At 49.1% G+C, this 14,850-nt stretch overlaps 1 protein-coding gene across 1 annotated transcript in view; it reads left to right on the top strand.

The window, feature by feature from the left end:
* The window catches only part of LOC144129782 (acid-sensing ion channel 4-A-like), a 37,249-nt gene that overhangs the window by 15,003 nt on the left and 7,396 nt on the right, over positions 1-14,850 (top strand). Inside the window, exons 3-8 of the mRNA XM_077663854.1 lie at positions 2,622-2,734; positions 3,151-3,314; positions 4,403-4,531; positions 9,068-9,176; positions 9,727-9,811; positions 10,558-10,737. Of these exons, the coding sequence (XP_077519980.1) occupies positions 2,622-2,734; positions 3,151-3,314; positions 4,403-4,531; positions 9,068-9,176; positions 9,727-9,811; positions 10,558-10,737 (780 nt within the window). The remainder of the gene's footprint in view (positions 1-2,621; positions 2,735-3,150; positions 3,315-4,402; positions 4,532-9,067; positions 9,177-9,726; positions 9,812-10,557; positions 10,738-14,850) is intronic.

Genomic DNA, 14,850 nt, shown 5'->3' with positions numbered 1-14,850 from the left:
GAGATGCGGGAGCATGTCTCCCCGCAACTTCCTCACCCCGCTGGCGAAGAGCGGAGCCGCGTGCGATGCGACCGCACGCGCCGACGATCCCAGCCGAAGAGAGCGTGCGCTCTCCCGGATGGACGGACGGACGGATGGATGGATGGATGGATGGATGGATGGATGGATGGATGGATGGATGGATGGATGGATGGATGGATGGATGGACGGATGGACGGATGGACGGACGGACGGACGGACGGACGGACGGATGGATGGACGGATGGATGGATGGATGGATGGATGGATGGATGGATGGATGGATGGATGGATGGATGGATGGATGGATGGATGGATGGATGGATGGATGGATGGATGAAAAACCTTTTAAATCGGGTGGTGCTTCAAGCCACCTAGCCATGGCTTGTGAAATTTTACTCTTGTCTTGATTTTAGCTACCAATCAGATAACCTTCGCTTGGTTACTTCTAACCTCTTAAAATCCACTTTCCCTTCACTATCCCTAAACCCCAATGCCTAGGGTAAGTCAGCCCCGCTGCTTTCCACTGCAGGCTAAAGCCCTTTACAGAAAAGTATCAAAGCAGTTTCCTCCTCCTCTACACAAGCACAGCACAATGTGTATCTTGTGGTACCTGACTCTATATGTCTTAGTCCGCAAAATTCTCGTCCTGGCCTCAAACAACAAACAGCTTCCCCTGCAATTATCACATATATTTTCTTTGGCAATTTCCTGCTTAAAGATCCTGTATGTTCCCAATGCCGATTTCGTCAGCTCGCTGTTTTCCACAGAGTTCTCTCTGTTTCTTTAACATTTTTCTTAACCGATAACTGCTGATTTGCCCCCTACTGCTGCCCAGATATTTGCTTGTCAGTTTTCTAGTTCGCTTTCTCCATTTCGCGGCAACATTCCTTATGTACAAGTATCTGAAAACTTTCCTTGCCCACCGCTTTCCCCCATTTTTCTCAATCGCTCCTCAAATGCCATCTTACTGCTAGCTTATCTGCTCTCTAACGACGCCCATCCCATATCCCCCTGTACCCCCTGATTTGGTGTATTGTCATGTGCCCCCAAAGCTAGCCTCCCTATGCCGCATTGTTTGATTTCTAACCTTGCTTGAACATCTGGCCTCATGCATAGAACCGCATTGCCTAAAGTCAGACTAGGAACCATCACCCCTTCCCAGATCCCTCTTACCACTTCATTCCTGTTGTAATTCCACAGTGCCCTGTTTTTCATGATAGCTGCATTCCTACTAGCTTTATTAAATATTACATTACGTGCGCAGCAACAACGTCCTCTGTCACGCTCGGTCGCCCTATCTTGTTAGTTGAGGTAACTAACCAGGAAAAGTCACGTGGCGCGCCCCTCCTGAGGAGAAGCCGTGGGAAGGCGCACCCGGGAAAGCAAACCACAAGGGGAGGATGCGGGGCAGTCCCCACATGATTCAAAAGGGAGGGTGACGGAGGGAAAGTAAAAAAATTGGCGGTGGTTTAGCTCTGGTTAAACCTGGAGTGACGCGATAGCTACAGCTGGCCGGGTGGAACATGCTCAGTTGAATTGCAAAGTCAGTCTTTCGCCGCTAAACGGAGGCGTTTCTTCTTCATCTTCGTCCAATTTGACACGGCGCATTCTCACAGTTGTTGCAACTGTTTCGCGCCGCGCCGCCAGCAGCAGCAGCTGCTCCGCACCACGTGGCTGGTTACGCGAGCAACCACGTGACAAACTACGTGATCAGCCGCACCGGCTGCAGCTGCGCCGCACCCCGTGACCAACCATGTGACAGAGTAGCGGCGCCGTCACGCTGAAGTCTCGAAATGCTACCGTAATGTAGCTATCGCTACAAAATGATGCCGTTTGCCCACCTCTGTCTCTGACTTGTGTAAGCTGTAGGCGTATTTCGCATTAAGTGGATATGGACGCTATAAGCTGTTCCAAGGCTCCCTTTGCGAGTTTCCCAGTGACTTTTCGTCTATATTCCTTCGCCTAATTCCGTCCTGCATTCCTTTTTTCTTAACCTACCGGCCATGGTACACTGGTGGAGCAATGAAAAGTACATAGACACCTAAATTTTGGGTGCGCGTTTTCTTGTTTGTAATGATGCGTAAGGCATTATTATACATGAATTACCCCCTGGTATTCTCTTATGACCGCTAAATAATTTATAATCGCATTTCATTCGTGCTGTTTCGGTTTCGGTTTCAACAGCCGAATGAGCACTGTGACCTCAACGTGTACATACAGTTCACATGAGACATGAAAAAAACTGCAATATAATCCCTGCTTCCTCATTCGTTGTCATCCCCGCTCTTGAGGAAGGCTGGCTTCAGTACTGCAGTGACTTAAAACGATGAAGCAGCGATTTTATGAACGTTTTTTATGCCTCACTTCACACAAAAGCTTTCTTTGACGTCACAGCCATCGTTCGGCAGTTGAAACCGAAACCGAAAAATCCTGACCGAAAAAAACTCGATTATAAATTGTTTAGCGGTCGTAGGGGAATATCACATGCTGATTCATGCGTAGCAGTGCATTCCGCATCATTATAAATAAGAAAACATGCCACCAAAATTGGGTGCCTTAAGAAAGGCGTTTGAGTGACTCACTGTTTCGAACTATTTCAGCCATTCTATCCTGCGTGTGGAGGCGTACCCTTCGCCTCGATATGGGCTCTGCCAGACGATCCGCTTGGCCAACCAATCCATGCTGAAGGTGCGCAAGACGGGGCCCACCCTGGGTAAGACACATTTGACACGCTATTAGTCACTTCGAGTCTTGAGCAACCTTGGCAGCCTCTGACCGGCAGCTGCAAAGTACAGAACCTCCAGCGCACCCCGAAGCGTTGGAAGTCGGATTGTGATAGTCTTTCGTCAATTGAGACAATTAGGGAAGCTGGAGTGAAGCGCAGGTAGTGGGAACGAGATTAAATGAAGACAGTGTGGCATCGTGTATTTGCCGCACCGTACTGAGTCTCTTTCCGCGAGCCACCTGCATACATATAGTAAGTTGCTACTAAGCAGCGTATCGTGCTCCGGAGGATTATCAGTGAGTTCCTGAACGCTATGCTTGAAGCTTAGAATAGTCGTATGCGCTACCCCATGTGTGAAACCTGCTTGCCGGAATAAGGATAAATTCTCGCAACTTTCGCTGCAGGAATGCGCTTGACGCTAAACATCGAACGGAGCGAGTACCTGGACATAACCTCTCCCGAATTCGGTGCGCGGATTCTGATCCACCCGCTCGGCACTCTTCCCAGCCTGGAGCGGGGCGGCATCACTCTCACTCCTGGAAGCAAGAGCTACATCAGCATCAGAATGGTATTCTGCGTTTACTGTTTCATCTCTCTCTCCTCGTTTCACTGGCACTGGAAAAGTCAATCCTGCTAGTTCCTTTTTTATTAATACGATATCATTAGAAGTCCCATGGGGCCAGAAGGCGTCGTATGCCATAAAATTCGCCCAATGGCTGGATGAAAGTGACGTCATTAGGCCGGAGCATTGCCAACGGCAGAAAAAAAGTGACGTCATTAGAACGGAGCATTCCCATTGAATGGAGGGAAGGGACGTCATTAGATCGGCGCATTCCCATTGGGTGGAGGAAAGTGATGTCATTAGTTCGAAACCCACCGCCGGCAACCCACCGGTAAAAATGGGTACAAGCGTCCCCTGGCCCGGCGCCCGGCCTCCTCAGGGGTGTACGCTAGGAAGAAGCTCCGCAAACCCCGCTGCGCCCTCCGGGGCAAAGCCAGTTTCGAACACAATCAGCCTGCAAAGGTGGTTCGTAAGTAAGTTGAGAGGTCGCAACGCTTACATCTGGCCTACTTTTTTTTTTTTTACCGGCCCGCCGGACTGTTATAATTTGTAATTTGTATGTTTGTTTGTCATGTAGTAGGGGGCTGAGGCCCTGTCAGGCAACATTGTGCCTTTAGCCTCAGCCCCTTCTTAGGCAAACGTCTAAGCAACAAATAAAAAAAGAAAGAAAAGAGTGTTGCGAGTTTGGTGAAGTTTAAATGAGTCCGCTCTGCGAGAGTTCAGCACATAAAAAAGGGCCACAAATGGGCTTCTACCGCACGAGGCGGATTTAAGGTTGTTGACGGCGGAACTTATCGCTGATCCGTCAGAGCAACTGTGGTCAAGACTCTTTTCCCAAGCATCTCACCCAGAAGAGCCGAGCACCAGGCCGGGGAAAATCTTGTACCCATTTAAAACCGGTGGGTACCCGGCGGCAATGGGGATCGAACCCAGCACCTCCCGAATGCGAGGCGGATGCTCTACCACAAGGCCACGCTAGAGAGAAGTGACCTCACCACACCGGAAGTGAAACAACTAGAGGCAACAGCCGCTTCTACACATAAGGTGATTTGGTCTCCCTTGTGAATTTCTCTTTCCGCCGGTTCCCCCCGCAGCGCAAGATCGAGAGGTTGCCTGAGCCGTACCGCGGATGCAGCAAGAGCTTCAACGACAGCAAGATCACGCCGTACCTTCACGAAGTGGGGCTAGACGACCTGATACAGCGCTCCATCTACACGTTTGACGTGAGAATGCTTCCTGATATTGACACGTATACTGTTAAAGGCGGCATTTCTTTCTGTGGTAGAGGGGCAGGCCGTTCCGAAATTTGCGCTCTGCCTCATGACGCACGTCCTTTTATCAGAAAAAGAACGCTTTTGAACTTATCCGTCGCCTGGAAAGTTCTCCGACACGCTGGTATGTTCTGAGGAGTGATGTTGCTTAGATGAGGTCACTAAACGACTTCACAACATCCTGAACACACCAGACCAGCGGGTACACTCCATGAACCAGAGATTATATTTCCTTGCCTATGCAGCTCATCGGAGGCAGATGCACTGGGGTGGTAGGGGAACGAGAGGAGGAAGTGTGTGGCGGCGGGAAACACAGAAATACGAGGCGAAACAGAAAAAGCCAATACAATTGCCTCTTCCTTCCCATCGCACTTGGCGAGTGTTTTTTGTTTTTATGCGAAGCATAATAGGGACACTACTTAGCTCAACCATAGCCCAGCCTGGCGCGGCCGCGACCACCAAGGCTAACTCCCGCTCCTCCCGCTAGGGGCGCTGCAGCCGAGCACGTGGTCTGACGTCACGCCAGCTGAGGAGAGACGGGGCTCAACTCGCGCGGTCGCCGCGCGGCCGCGACCACCAAGGCTAACTCCCGCTCCTCCAGGAGATTGCTAAACAACGAAGAGACTAGCCTGACTTACGGGCAGGCGATACCGAATCCCTTTCACAAATCTATTATGCTTCGCATCCCAGGCTTAACCTTAGCTAAGCCAGGCCATTTTTTTTAGAAGTTTCACGTATGCTGGTCATCGATGTTTTAGCAGGAAGCCTTGTTGGGCAAGCTATTTCGTGACATTGAGAAGACAGGTTGCGAAAAAAAAATGGCATTCACAAAGGAGGACAAGACGGGTCGAGCGTTTATGCCCCCGTTCAAGAAAGCAACTGCTGCCCTTTGATTCGTCCCACTCGAAAACGTTTTAATGGGCAACTGCTGAGCAGGTTTTTGGGAATTCTCTCAGAAAATATTGTACACATGCCATGCAGCCGAGCATTGACTTGCAGATTTCAGTGTTGAGGGAGGCCCGTTTTCCTGATATGATCGTGCTGGCAGTTGCTCAAACGCTGGCAAAGAAGTAAAAGGCGCCTATTTAACAAAAGGCTGCTGGAGATAACAGAAGGTCAGTAGCAGTTCCTTTTGTGCAGAGGACTGCACAAAACCCGAAAAAAGAATTGCAGGCGAAACTTAAGCTCCGCCTTAAGGGTATGACGCGATAGTTTAATGGTTAATTCCAATGTATAAAAAAGGTCAGTCTCTACTTTGCATTCATACGACCCTGAGAGTCCTCATACCCCTCCTGGCGCAGTGGTGCATCGGTTCACCACTACCCTGTGATGGCAGGTGCGCCCAGCGGTGGGCCTTGTGCGGCCCATGTTGCTACTTAATTTAACTGCTACCTGTCATGGTGGGTATAAGTTCCCTCACAAAAACTTCTTTAGACAGTCTATAGACTCTCCATAGACTTTTGTCTATAAACTCTACAGACTCTGTATAGATGAATTCTAGAGAACAGTCTATAAGCAACACAAATCCTATAGACAATCTATAGATTTATGGCCATACACTTTTAGTAGACTTTTGTCTATAGAGGGTCTATAGGTTATATACAGACAAAGGGAAATACCTATAGGAAGGCAATAGAATCTATAAGATTTCTATAGACTGTATATAGACCGTTTTCATAAGTGTTGTCATGACGCCGCAAGGTCACGTGATCTAGGTGGTCCAGCTGCCTCCTAGGTTGCTCTCTGGGGACCACCTGCCAGAGCCATGTCCGTCATTTTTCGTTCACAACGCCGACACCGGGTTTTCTGGAGAACGGAGCCTTTAACGCTATCGCGTTAAATGTTGCGAATGACCATGTTGTCCGGCTGATATTCTCATGAGACTTGTAAGCTCAGACGCCTATGTGCCTGAATTGGATTGGGCTCGTCCTGTCTTGTCCTCACTTGTGAATGTCTTTTTTTGTGCAGCCTATCTTTCCATTCATGTTTCAAACCGTCGTGGACAAACCAGCTGTAGACAGCTAAGGCGAAGTGAAAAAGGATGACTCGAACAAATTCTGACATGGAATAGAAAGAACAGCAGCGAACAAACATGGCACATATAACGCGCAAGAACCGGGAGTAGGAAGGGATCAAGCAAAAATGGCATCGCGGGAGCGGTGAAATGGCTGAGGTGTGCAGTGTCCCATATGTAGATCTAGGCCAAAAGCTCGGACCAGCCGACAAGAAAACTCACAAACGCTAGAAAGGTGCCAGTTTTAGTTATTCTTCGTCTGTGTCTACGCTGCGATAGCTGTATATGCGACTTTCTCGGACAGGTGCCGGCGTAGTGCGCTATTGTAACGAAGCTGAAGCTTTCATCCTCAAGCAATAATTTCGGCCTGGGCTATAGAGGAATATAGGGAGGAGGAAGGAAGGTGGGGATTGTTTCAGTTGACTACCTTCCCCCGGGGGAGTGGGAGCCTGTCACAACCATCACAGCCAGTCATCATCACAGCCTGCTGCTCAAGCAAGACGCCCCCATGAACCGGAACAGCACCCGGAGTGCCTTCAGAGTTGGCCACTGATGCGTCCGAGGATTGTGCTGTCCAACAGCGGGCGATGGTCTATAGGTGTTGCAGGCCACAGCACAGGTTTCCTCTTTCGGCTGTAGACACGAGGCTGTTACCAACAATTGAGGACAGTGGCCTACAACAGAAGGCCCAAATTCGAAGCCCCCGAAAAAAAAAAAAGGAATTCGAACTGTATAGTCGTCAAAAATCGAGTTTTTGTCACCAAAAGGGCTATAAATTTGGTCGCTTTCATAGACGCACATTTTTTAAATTTCGAATGGTTTTGTAATAAACCTTAGGCGAGACATCGAAGAGCTGCAGATTTTGACATGTGCGGGATATCACTACAACAGCAAAATACTGTAGGAAAAACCTGTCCATTATTTGTATACGATTCGTTATACCAAAAATCGCACTTCTCCCATAGAAGTGGCATAGGGCGGAAAGCTTAACGGCGCTAGTCAGGAGCTGCCCCAATTCCTGATAATGAGTAGGTGTTCCATTGTTCCACCACAACTCTGGATTCATAGGTATTGCTGCCGCTCATGTATACCAGTACGGGCTATAATGACCGTGTGGGTCGGGTGCTATCGGAGATGCACTATACGTGTTGTCACATGGACCAGTTGAACTTAACAGTGAACACTGTCATGGAAGATGGGATACAGCTACCGCTGTGACTTTATTGCGCGAAACTCTGACAATAGTCTTAGAGGAACTTTCTTTACTGCTATGAGGGCTTCGTTTGCACTCATCATGTTTGATCCCTCATTTGACCAATCTGGAGACAGTCGCTGGCCATCTATTAATTTATGCTTTCGTTCAGCGCTGGATAGAGAGCCATTATTCTGTCAGCGGCTCTTTCAAGAAAGGAAGTGTAGAAGGGTATTCAAAAAGTAAGGAAGAAAGGGCTGCACAAATATATCGCGCAGGTATATGTACTCTGTTACACAATGGCATATGCCACAAGCGCCGCCTTTCCCAAAGGCAACCAGGCAACATGGTTTGCATCTTAGCCTTAGTGAGCCTTTACGGCGCACCCCTAAATACCGAAAGGTCTCGAAAGGTGAGAATAAGGGCTCTCTTTAACTTACACTTTAACTTTAACTTACACTTGCCATAGATGCTCCGATACACACGAACAAGCGGGCTAAGCCGATGCGCATATTGCAGATCTGTTCTGCCAATATGCCGCTCATTGCACCAAGCCCTAACGCGTTTCATTGTCATGAAATCCACACTGTATATCTGAACACGCCGGCGATGCAGTTCTGCTGGTCGAGTGCCCTTCAGACTCCAGAACCTGACAACACTACGCTGTTCCAAATTTAACCATGTTCCCGCGAGCGCAGCCGTGTTGCATCCGATACTGCGAAGGAGTAACGCAACATACATAGGCTATATCTACCAGCTGTGCGCTAAAGCTATGTCCTCCGCTTCGGCCCCGGGGGTGAGTAGAATAACAGCGGGAATCCAGCACCGCCCGTGGGAGCTCCTACTGCCTGAATTTTTGAGTCTCCTAGCAATTCTTTCTTAAACGGTTGTAGTTTTAGAACATTGGTTACAAGAATTCATATGCTTTCAAGACATTTCATCCCTTCAACAATAGCTGCTTCCAGAGTGTGATGCACTGTTCAAAGGGTCTTCCTCTCCCCTTCAAATTTTCTGAAGCGTGGACAAATATGAGAGTATTTAAGGCATTGCCTTTGCTTCACTCGAAGGCGTTCATTGTTCCTATAGGCACGCAATGCTGTGCACCCTTGAGCGCATGAACTTACTCGTGTTCTGAGATGCGCGCAGAAATAAGACCATGTGAAACATTGACCATCATTGATTCGAAATGGCGTACTGTTCTTATAGACTGCGAATGGGCCGCTTTGTACGCATCGCTGTCCTGTGGCGCCACCTGTTCTCAGTATGGCTGGTTGGTTTACAGTTCTGCCAAACACTGTGCCGTGAGGCAGCTCTGCTTCGAACCTGCGGATGTCTCGACGAGCTCTCTAGTTCAAGTCGGGCCTCCTGCGACCTCTGCAACGTCACCCAAGGTACGGTGGGGGCACATTTTAATATTTGCAGCTACAGTTGAATAATGGTCTTTCTCCAGGCTATAGCTATAACACGCGGCAAGACAGAGAGGTTTTGCAGAGCTAGGGCCATTGCAGACGTTCACCAGTGGAGTCGGCTTCGTAGCATGCAGTAATTGTAAGTTCCCCGCGTTCGCACGCTGCTTCTTTCCCTCTAAAAAGACTAATGGTATATATGCTTCTTCAGGTGCCAGTTTGACGGTCTGAGTGTCCCTTTTTTTCTCCCTTTTCTCCACAACGGTGGCGACAACAACGTCCAACAGGAATAACAAAAGAGATGCTAAGTTTCTTCAACCTTTAACCGTTTCATCCTCAAGAAAATAATCGAGTTCTTGGCAGGCACTCATGGATTTATGGCGACATTAGCTTTGCGCAACCACACAAGAAGAACGCGGGATGTAATAACGCAGGAGACTGAGTGGAGCAGCGATGATTGCCGCATGCTAGTTTAGTGACTTGAGAGTATGGTTGTCAGAGCGGTAAACTTGGTACACGTCACTGCCACTTGCAGCACGCTGCCGCACTCGTTACCTCCGCAGCTACACGTCGTCCAGCGGAGGGCAGCAGTGCAAGACACTGTGCCTTCCTGAATGCGTGTAAGTATATTCATGCTTTTTTTTCTGTCTACATCCTGTTTTTTACCACCGTCTACACTTTTAGCGATATATTATTGTAGTGCGGACAAGGTCTTGTTGTGTCCACCTCAGTCTCCAGTCAGTCCGCCTTCTTCACTGTCGTGATCACACCCTTGCACAATGGAGCCGAGGTGTAGTTTACGTTGTCAGTCTAGGTTTACTGCTAAATTTATGGCAACGCCTTTATTCAATAATTAATACTCTACAAGGTTTTGCCTAAGTGCATGGGACTGGCTATTGCAGATTATTTACGACGTACCAGAAAGTTTAAAAACGCTATTTCCCGTTGCATATCCGATTACTCGGGCAGAATGTAGCGAGGTGGAAGTCGCTGGAAAAATTGACTAAAATTAATTGTCGGCGGCAAGGGGGGGGGGGGGAAGTGGCCAAGACCGGACACTGCATACTTCATATAATTAAATACGGCTCTTCACTGACGATATTTCACTTCTGTCCCGCATGTGATAGCAGGTTTGAATCTCCGGTGCATAATGCCTTCGCTCACCGCTTGTGTCTTGAGAAGCGATTCTATTGCTGCAGACTTACTTAATTGGTACCTCCGAGCACAGACAGCGAATCATCTTGTCGACATATAAAGATATTCTATTAGTCCTACGTGTAAACTCATTCCGCAGCTTCACTATTCGTGTCGAAATGTGCATGCGACCGAGACGTCAGGCCGTCCACCCCAGTGTGTTCGCTCGCAGGGAGGTGAGGTACGACCTGACCACCTCCCAGTCCGAGTGGCCCAACTTCCGTCAGCAGTCGTGGGCCATCAAGCGGTGGCCGCTGCTCAACAAGCGCCTGCAGGACGCCGGCATCCACTGGCAGGACGTGCTCAACGCGACCGACGATCGGACCTTCATGGACGAGCTGGTAGCCTTCAGGTACGACGGTGTCCAAGATGCGGGGCACTCCTCCTTCTCTCTGCTGCGTGGCTCAGGGCTGCACACGTGAAAATCAGAAAACACATGTAGGCTCAGAATATAGTACAAAGGAGAGAATGACACCAACCAAGGGTTGAAGAACGAGATCCGAACGTTTCGGGACCCAGAAGAAAGGACCGAGTTGGTTCCGAAACGTTTTGACCTCATTTTGCAACTCTTGGTCGGCACCAGTCTCTCTTCCGTGTTGCAGACCGAATCAGGCGGACTTTCGTAGAAGGTTTTCACATTCAGACTGCGATAAGGTCTGAGGTTTGGCTAATTCGTACAACGTCGTCTTCACTATCCTTGGAATCGCGTTGCTTTTACTATGTCAATGGTTGTTACGAACGGGATGCAAACCAGCCGAAGTGAATTAAGGCGCACATTCCATCGATCGGGATGACCACGGTGGCGGCGACGACAGCAGCGGCAACTTCGGCAGCGTCAGGTGGCCGACGACCGCACAAAAAAGGATTCCCCGCTGGAAAGGAGCCCGTGGAATTTTTCTCACGCTTGGTTCAGTGGGAATGGGCTTCCCTTTGACTGCTTCCCACTAAAGGACACCTGGGGCACCAACAGACGACGGACAGAGGACGGGGGAATAAAAGGACATCACGTCAAACAATTAACTATGCTCACCAGGAGCCAGCCCGACCTGAGAGAGCTCGCCGCAGTTGAGGCCCGCGGCGCCGAACGCACCACCTGTGTTTTTCGGAGACAGGGAGCCGCTTGCCCAACGCTTGCACTTCTGTGGGAAATAGCAGCGGACTTGTGATTTCTCCTGGCCCATTCCCACGGGTGACTACGCTTGCCAGGGTGCTGTGGAACTTTTCCTGTCTTGGAGAAATGTGCCACGTATTAATAGGATTGGCCACCGCCTAAAGCCCGTTTCACATGCATGCGATTTTCTCCTGCGACACTGCGAATTCGGTCGGCCTGCGCCTGGGGAGGGCCGTCGGTCTTGTCGCAGACGGCTTGCGATCGAGTTCCGTCCGGTTGGTATTCAGTCAGAGCGTCGGTGTGTTCGCTCTGCGACTGACCATTGGGGAGCGCCGAGACGGCGTGCGACGTGAGGTCACGTGGGAGCTGTTGCCGCGGTGGAACCAAAACTGTTTATTCTAATCAAAACATGCGAAACATTTCGTTGCATCTAAAAATACGCTGGTTATAAAATCATCAAAACATTCCGTGCGACGTTTCTGTCACGTTTAATAATGGGTTGCCTATGGAAACCTTGCCTGTCCCTCCGACCGAATTCGCTGTTGTATGTGAAAGCAGTGACCGAAAATCGCGCTGTGGCCTCGCCGACTACACCGAATATTTTCGCTCCAATCGCAGCATGTGAAACAGGCCTAATGAAGGTGCGGAACCTTAGGTGATTTAAGGAGAGTGCTGGGTGAGAAAGGACGCCCTGGGCCCTAGCGACAAGGTTCATCCAGTCGCCCGACACATGAACTCATAATTTTTTACTGTTTGCTCTTTCTTACATATGTAAATAAGTTTCACCAAAGTGCCATTAAACCAACTTGTTTTTTTTTGTTTTCCCAAAGTTCAAGCTTCCATCCTTCCTCGTCCCTTGTCCGGCCCAACCACACTACCCGGCATCCCACGGCAACAGGTGCCAGCCATGGGATTCATGCTATCCGAGTTATAACGACTACAGTATTTCCTGCTCAATTTAATCCAAACGCCAGAATATTTAATCTGAGTGCCACTCAATTTAATCCAGGTGCCACAGAAATTAATCCAAGCAGACATGCATCGGCGCTGTCCTGCAACTCGCTTCATCGTGTCATGCCGTTATTGTCCTGATAAGATGAGCGACTCACTCTAAGGTGGTGACTAAGATAAACTGCATGCATGCGATCAGTCGATAGTCCGCTCACATGACTTCGCATCACTTGCAACCCACTGCAGGGTTGCCATAACGTCCCGTCATGATGAAAGTAGGCTCCTTGTGACGTCACAACTTGTATTGACGCAGCGAAAGCGTTCAGAGTTAGCGATAGCGATAACATTGCAAAAGCAACTTGATGTGATGCATGATACTGCAAGTCGCGTGAGACTGGAGAGTGGACTCAACGAAATAGCTCTGCGCAAAGGATAGCCGTATTGTCCAGGGAAATCCGATACCAATGTTGTTGGGTCGCGAAAGTGCCTCCCTCTTGCTGAAAGTCACGTGACTTTATAAGGCGGGAAGAATTGCACATCTTTGTGCAGTTTATTAGTGTCATGTAGGAACACAGTGAATGGGCTAGCTAAAGGTGTGTCGAAGTGATAGCGTCATTACATTCGGCATAACGTTTCGTTCCATACCCCTCATGACTTTTGTTGGGAATGTGGAACGTCGGGTTGCAAGTGATGCGAAGTCATGTGAGTGGACTATCGGCTGATCACAGGGAGTTTATCTTAGTCATATAACCTTAGAGTGAGTCGCTCATCTTATCAGGATAACAAAGGTGTGACATGATGATAGGAGTTGCAGGACACCGCCGATGCATATCTGCAATATGCTTCGCGCTCACCCTGTACTTCGGTTGATGTGGTGGGTGGTATAAATGCCCGGCCCTTATTTGTTATGAATAAAAAAAGTTGTTATTATTACTTACTCATTGGGTGTCTAATGCTTCGTCAGTAACAACTCACCGATAACGCGTCTGGGATTTGTAGACCGCATTTTAAGTTTGAGTGGTGCAGTGTGAGAATGCATGAGGATTAAATTTGCTGGCGTTTGGATTAAATGCTTTGGCGCTTGTATTAATTTCTGTGGCACCTAAATTAAATTGAATGGCACTCTGATTAAATATTCTGGCGTTTGGACTAAATTGAGCGGGAAATACTGTAGTTGCCAGCGGTGGGATAGAAGCTGCATCGCAACAACTGGTGATCAACTATGGGATCTGAATCTACAAGCGACAACTGAATGGAAGCTACGGGTCTGACGGCATCAGCCATATCTCAGCAGGGGAGTGCTTGATGTTCGCCACTCATTTCGCTAGACCGCACTAGCACAGGCAGATGTTAGGTGTGGAAATTTGAATTTGTGGGAAATGCAATTCTGGAACTTTTCTGTTTTGTCCGCTTCAAGACGGAACTTGTATTTTAGTGGTGATTAGTGACACTGGGTGTAGGACCTTCTTGAAATTTTGGAACAACTGGGCATTTCAGTAGACCCCACTAAAACAAGTGATTTTGGACGTTATGCGGGCAGAGGTGGTAACAGTCGAGGAGGCAGACGAGACGTGAGAACTGATTCTGGAGCGAAGGCTCCGCGAGGAGAAAGAACAGGAAAGCGAAAACTTCGCGAGGAACGAGAAAGGGAATCGCAGACGAAGTGTCGCGAGAGACGGGCTGAACTAGAGAAACTACGCCAACAACAGCTGCAGGAGCTCACGCGTAAAGTACAGTTCCAGTAATGGGGAAGCGCGAGAGCTCGGCTGAGAAGCTTTCAAAGAGGAGAAAGTTTCGGAACTTTCCTCGCAAATTTCGAGCGGATTTGCGCTAAGGAGCAGCTAGACGAGGGCTACTGGTCAGTGATGTTGGTGGCCATCCTCCCAGGTGTTGTCGGCGGCGTATTAGCGCGCCTGCCCGACGAGGAGGTCGACAACTATGAGACTGCAAAAAGCGCACTTTGCGGGTATTTTGCCATTCGTGGAGCGTCGAAGTTCGAAGTGCTGGAAGCGGGTATTGGTCTCATCAGTGTGTCAGCGACCAGCCCCGCTTGGTCAGCTAGGGACACAGCTGTTGCTCAGAAGAGTAACGACAAGGCAGGTTTAACCCCCAGAAAAGAACGCCAGTTCGGCAGCTGCAGGGGCGGAATTTGTCGATTTGCAGCGAAGAGTTGTAGCAAATCAGCCGAAAACAAAATCGAGCGACCTGCTTCGTTAGCAAGCGCTGACAACGCTCACAAACGCAAAGCGGCCGTTTCTAGTCCTGAAGCAGAGGCTGCTTTGACAAATGAAGCAGATGTTTTCTCTCAGGAAGAGAGTAGTGAGCTCACAGGCCAGCGCAGTGAAGGAATAAGAGGAGACCCTCCTTCGATGAGGCTAGCGAACAATGGTAGCCAGGTGTTGG

This window comes from Amblyomma americanum, chromosome 4 (assembly GCF_052857255.1).
Source record: "Amblyomma americanum isolate KBUSLIRL-KWMA chromosome 4, ASM5285725v1, whole genome shotgun sequence".
Taxonomy (NCBI): domain Eukaryota; kingdom Metazoa; phylum Arthropoda; class Arachnida; order Ixodida; family Ixodidae; genus Amblyomma; species Amblyomma americanum.
This window is presented reverse-complemented; position numbering and strand designations above follow the sequence as displayed.